Source organism: Nicotiana tabacum, chromosome 22 (genome assembly GCF_000715075.1).
Source record: "Nicotiana tabacum cultivar K326 chromosome 22, ASM71507v2, whole genome shotgun sequence".
Taxonomy (NCBI): domain Eukaryota; kingdom Viridiplantae; phylum Streptophyta; class Magnoliopsida; order Solanales; family Solanaceae; genus Nicotiana; species Nicotiana tabacum.
In genome coordinates, this window is record NC_134101.1 from 2,594,156 (window position 1) to 2,600,324 (window position 6,169).

At 38.2% G+C, this 6,169-nt stretch overlaps 1 protein-coding gene across 1 annotated transcript; it reads right to left on the bottom strand.

The window, feature by feature from the left end:
- Window positions 1–3,871: 3,871 nt before the first annotated feature.
- Window positions 3,872–5,702, bottom strand: LOC107831501 (uncharacterized). Its single transcript, XM_016659271.2, has one exon. It carries the CDS (start codon window positions 5,311–5,313, stop codon window positions 4,090–4,092), a length of 1,224 nt encoding a protein of 407 aa, XP_016514757.1. The 5' UTR covers window positions 5,314–5,702; the 3' UTR covers window positions 3,872–4,089.
- Window positions 5,703–6,169: the final 467 nt, after the last annotated feature.

Here is a 6,169-nt window from a genome sequence, read left to right on the forward strand (position 1 = left end):
AACCTGTTGGGAACATCTACTCATATTATTGCTAGAAACTGATTGTCCATGAGTTGCTAAGTTGAGCTCTAGGCCCATCGCAACCCCATAACGGATTTAGAAGTACCATTCGAAAGCCCATTCATCACCACACCTTTAAACAATCAGGATACATCACATGTAACAATTAGCATATATTGGCCTAAGTGAAGGTTAGTTTTGAAAATTAACAAAGGAAGCTCAGGCATGAATCAGATCCATCCCTTGTATGCATAGATACGGGCAGATTCGAGCATGTGGGATGCACGTGAAGGAGATAAGCTTAACTTGGTTGAATTAATATCTCCTGATCGAAAATGGTTGCATAATTGATAAGGAGGAGTCTCAATCAAAGAGAACACTATCCAAGATAAGGGGAGGAGTTAGAGGTTGAGATCAACTAGAACTCTTCCACCAAGGAAGAGTAACATTAGAACTTTAGTTATTTTCTACTCTACTAACTCTATAAATCGCACGATGTTCTCATTCTACACGTGACGCACAAAAGCAGAAGTTAAACGTGAATTGAGAGAAATAGCAAGACATTTTGCAAGCAGTTCGTGTGTGATTCAAGTGTGCGAACCTGAAGTTACATGAACCAGATAGAAGAATCAGCTCCAAGTGTCTGTCTTTTATTCTAGTTCAATTGTAGCAGGTATTTTCATATTGTACCTTTCAGCTTTATCTAGAGGCAATTGTAATAGGTACTCAGATTATTCAAGTTAGAGTTAACTTGAAGTTGTCGCAGCAGTTAGAGGCTGGTTGCCACAACGAGATTAGAGTTAATCCTAAGTTTACAAAAGTGTTTTGTAAATGCAGTTTTTGGCTCAGTGATTTAGTGGAGAGTTTGGAAAAATCCTACTAGGAAGTAGGTCGTGGTTTTTTCACCTTTTGAGCCAGGTATTTTCCACGTAAAATACTTGTGTTCTTTAATTTCTGCATTTATTATTCCGCAACAGTAGTATAAGGAACACATAGAAGAACCAGGTCCTTCCATAATCTGTGCACGCGAAAAATTGGATACCACACAAATCACCCCCCTCCCCCTGTGTGGTATTGAAGTTAAAACATCAGCATAAATAGTGCATATTTTTGATTTAGCATTTTCCACATTTCAAAAAGATCATGTAAATGGCTATTTATAGGTATAGTTTCACTTCGTTACTAGTTGATATGATTTTTTAGCATACCGCACTCATCTATTATATTGCACAGCGATCTAGACTTCATGAATTATGAGTAGGATTAGAGATGATAGACTACTCTAAGTAAGAGATTTGAGCAACTTTGTGTTCAATCAGAAGCCACTTAATAAAAGTCACTGTGTCTTGTGTGCTCTAATTCGCTGCTACTTCTTCCCAAATATGCTGCAATGAGTTCTTATGCCTTCTTTTCTAGGTAAACTCAGCGCAAATACACAACTGCAACACCATGAGTCAACAGCTAAGTATCGATGCAGAATATCTATTTAATCAATGCTTGTTAGCACTGAGTGGATGTTGCCAAATGGGAGTTATCTGGGAATGAGGCAATATCCAAGTGGGCGTGTTGGGTACATGTGGGTTCCAAGTGGCCGCACTTACCACAGGAAGGTTACAAGTGGTCGTGCAGCGCACGAATAGGTTCCAAGTGGCCGTTTTGAGCACAGTTAGATTCCAAGTGGTCTTGCTGAGCACAGGTAGGTTAGTGGTCATCTTGAGTATGAATAAGTTACAAGTGCTTTGCTGAGAACAGATAGGTTCATAGTGGCCGTGCGGAGCATGGATAAATTTTAAGTTACCGTGAGAAGTATAACTAAGTTTCACGTGACCGCACTAAACACGAAAAGGTTAGAACTAGTCGTGCTAAGCACGTTTAGATTCCAAGTGGCCGTGCTGAATGCTGGTAGGTTCCAAATGGCCATACTGACCACGGGAAGATTACAAGTGGCCATGCAGCACTAGCAGGTTCCAAGTGGCCATGATGAGCACGTAAAAGTTCTAATTAGTTCTGCTAAGCACATATAGGGTTCCAAGTGCCCACACATAGCACAACTAGGTTCCAAGGGGTCGTGCTGAGCACGAGAAGATTATAAGTGATCATGTTGACCACATGTAAGTTTTAAGTAGTCGTGTTGAACACGAGTAGGTTCTAAATAGTTTTGCTTAGCCCGCGATAAGTTCCAAGTGCTGAGCAAAGGTATGATTCAAGTGGCCGTGCTGAGCACATGAAGGTTACAATTGGCCGTGAAGAGTACGAGAAGGTTACAAGTGGCCGTGCAGAGCAACGATAGGTTTCAAGGAGCCGTGCTGAGCACACTGGCCCTATTGAGCACTTGGAACCTAGATGACGACTTGGAACCTATACGTGCTTAGCAAGACTACTTGAAACTTACCCGTTTTCGGCACGGCCACTTGGAACCTCTCCGTGCTCAGCACGACTACTTGGAACCTATTCTTGCTCAACACTTGGAAACTACCCCGTCCTTCACACAACTACTTAGAATCTACTCGTGCTCAGTAGCGGAGGAATTAGAGTTTGAGTTTATAGATTCTAAAAATGTATTTTATTAGGTTCTAAATAAATAATTTATATATATTAAGTATTATTTATCACAAATACAAAGTGTGGCCAAAAGTTACTAGGTCCTGGCGAAACCGTAAGTAGTATGCTAGCTTTGCCCCTGCTTAGGAGGTGTCGCTATTGTTAGAGACAAATTCAATGAACTCATTACTTTCGGCTCGAATTATATACTAATAAAATCCCACACTGAATATTTTACACGTTTGATCTTTTTTTAACTATTATTTAAAAAAGTAGCATCATTTATTGTTTATTCCATAAAGAACACTTTTTTTTTTTCATTATTCAACGTATATTTTTTTATATATATGTTTTGTATATATTGACATATATTATTATCGAAGTTGAAGGGCTGCATAGTCCATGGTAGTTTATCCTACTTAGCAAACACAACTAGCCTAAGTCAGTCAATGCCAGCAGACATAAATCTAATATTATAAAATACCCTAGTAAAAATGAAAATTACAACCAGAAGACAATCATGAGCACGAACAAACACAACAGAGTTGAGGTTTTTGTTAAATTTTTTAAAATTAAACATGTTTACAAGTAAAACAGCCCTTTACAAGGCCAAATTCCTTGCACAAGGAAGAGGAAATTAAGAGAAGATGTGGACACAGACAGACAAGAGAGAGTTAATGTCTTTCACGAGGAAAACTACGTTCCATTGATCACATAAGATAATAATGCATCTTAGGATCAAATAATATAAGAAGTATACGATGATCCAATATGTAGACTGTAACGTATATTTTATCTCTGACAGTTGAGTGTCCCCCTCCATGCCCAAAAACAAACGAAAAGCTGGAAAAAAGCATCCCTACCACTCCATTCTCAGTTGCTGTAAACAGGAAAAAGGAGACAACATCAACACTAGGCCTGAACAAAGATGCACGTACTTATACACCCACCCAACACTTGGATTTTGAACGTTAGATAACACCAAAACATACACAGAGAAAACACATAAAACAATCATGAATTACTAACATATAGAACTCATAGACGGATTCAGAATTTGTAGTAAGTAGTTCTAGTGCATTGCTATACTTACTACTCCTTTATAACAATAAATTTGTACTTAATGTAACGGTACGATTTCTAAAATTGTTCAACATGCATATAGATCGAGAAAGGGTGCATTTGTACACGCTGCCATTACCTTCTATCCGCAATTGGAGAACTCTTTCAAACAACCTTCTTTGATCAGCTTGTAAACAACACAATAAAACAAGAAGATAGATAATTTCGTTGAAACTGAAAACCGTAAATTCAATGGTAATCCAAGAAATTGAATAAGCAGCAAATTGTTAGCCAAATGAAAATGCCAAAATTGATAGTCACACTTTGGCTTGCCAGAAAACACAACATACAGGATGGTCACTCTACCCCCTTCCCTTTTACTCTAACTTTCTCTCCTTTATGCACATTTACTTTTTATTTTTTAACCTCATAAAAAATTAATAAATCAACGAATCAAATACAAAGAAACACATTAAAAACCATATTTTATCCAGTAATATTATTTGTTTTGTCACCCTTTTGGCCCTTCCACTCCACACATTGATCAGTAGGCCTACTCTTCTGCTTCCCGGCTTTCAACGGACAAGCGGTCTGAACCGGTGGTATCATGCAATTATACTGCAAACATAATGAACTGCTGACCGGAATTTCCACCGTCGGATTAATCTCAATCCCCGTCAGAAAATTATGCTGTACATACAAAACCTGCATCCCGGCTGATAATAACTGGTCCACCAAAACCGCCGGCACCTGACCAGTGAACCGGTTATTATTCAAATACAAATTCTGCACATTAGAAAACAATGGCGATATCTCCCCAAAAAACCTGTTAAAACTGATATCCACCGTCGGAATAGCCACTTGTGAGATTGGTAAAATCGGACCGGTAAATAAATTCCTTTGTAGCTGAAGATTTGTGAGTGGAAAAGTAAACAAAATCCCGGGAATGCAGCCGGTAAACCGGTTCAAGCTAAGATCAAGATAGTTCAACTGGTTCAGCCGAGTTAACAGAAAATCAACTGGACCGGTAAACTGGTTCCATGATAATGACAAGTATTCAAGAGAAGAAGGAAGCGACATAGGCAAAAGAGTACCAGAAAGTTCGTTATGTTTAAGGTCTAAACGGGTTAATCTTTGAGATACAAAAGGTGGGATCGAACCGGACAAATGGTTGTGACAAAGTATAACGTTGGACAATGCTGGAAGTGCACCAATAGCCCAAGGAATATTTCCAGTTAACTGATTAAAGCTAAGATCAAGAGTTTGTAGCTCCCGGAGCTGGCCTAATGACGCCGGAATATCGCCGGAGAGAAAGTTCCGGCTAACTCCAAGAAACCTTAAGTTCTTCAACTGAGACAAACTTTCGGGTAATGCACCGGTTATCCGACCCGGAACTACAGTAAACTCAGCAAGAGAAGAAAGTTTTCCAATAGAAGGATCCAAAGTTCCGGTTAGACCTGGTGACCCGGCTCTCGGGTCACCAAGATTCAATGCAATCACTTTATCTCCATCACAGTAAACTCCAGCAAAATTACAAGGCTCAGAAGTGAAATCCCAAGAAGCAAAATAATTCGAACCGGGTAAATCATCTAAGCCTTTTCGAATAGCTTGTAATGCCAAGAAATCAATAGGGTCTAAAATCCCATGTACAAAGAAACTATTTTTAAGAACAAAAAGTAATGGAGTAAAAAATACAAAGAATGGTACCATAATTACCGTATAGATGAAGAGAAGAATGATACAAAGAAGCTTATATAAGGTAAAGATTGAAACTTTTTGGTTTGTTTGGTTTACTTTTCCGTGAGAAGCAAAGAGTTCTCGTGTCAAATGGGGCCTTGTGAAAGCTTTAATGGAAACCAACAGCAAAGGAAAAAAAAGTAGCTTCACAGAAAAGCAAAGCAAAAGCTTTTGTTTATGGTTGAATGAATGAATCTTATTCAATACAATTGGTATAAGAAATTTGGATTTTGTTTTTTGGTGGCTTAGGAGAGAAGAAGGTGGAAGAAGTGAAATGAGAATAGCAGATACAGAGTTATTGTTTCTACGGTCACTTTCTTGTGTGTGTACAAGACAGGAGGTACAGAGTTAATGTTTTTTCTACTTATTTTTTGTTGTAGTTAATGTTGTGTTTTGTTTGTTCATCGGGAAGAGGTGCGGATGGCCAAACGGTTGTACGTGCCTAGCTGGATATCACGAGCCTGAGGTTTGGAGTGACAGATCATCAGGTTCGGAGATTTTAGGTGATTCAGACGAGGTCCACGTGACCTTATGCTTGCACAATCATCAAAGTGTAATTTTTTTACTCTCTTTATATTTTTTACTTTTCCTTTTTATTTTTTGTTTGTTTATTTTCTGTAGTATAGTTAAGTACTAGTACAAATTTTTACTACAAATGTATTTTCAATGAAACATTTTTAGATGTCTTTTATTTCTGCCAGTCACTTGCTCTCCAATTAGTTTTCACATCTACTCTAGTTTTTGTGTTATGTTTAGCAAAATGGATAATACATAATTACCATCCCGAGATTGTTTCACTTTATTAGGTTCACTCTTATACTTTGGGGAG

Coding starts and splice junctions, on each gene's coding strand:
- LOC107831501 (XM_016659271.2), bottom strand. CDS start 5,313: ATGGTACCATTCTTTGTATTTTTTACTCCATTACTTTTTGTTCTTAAA.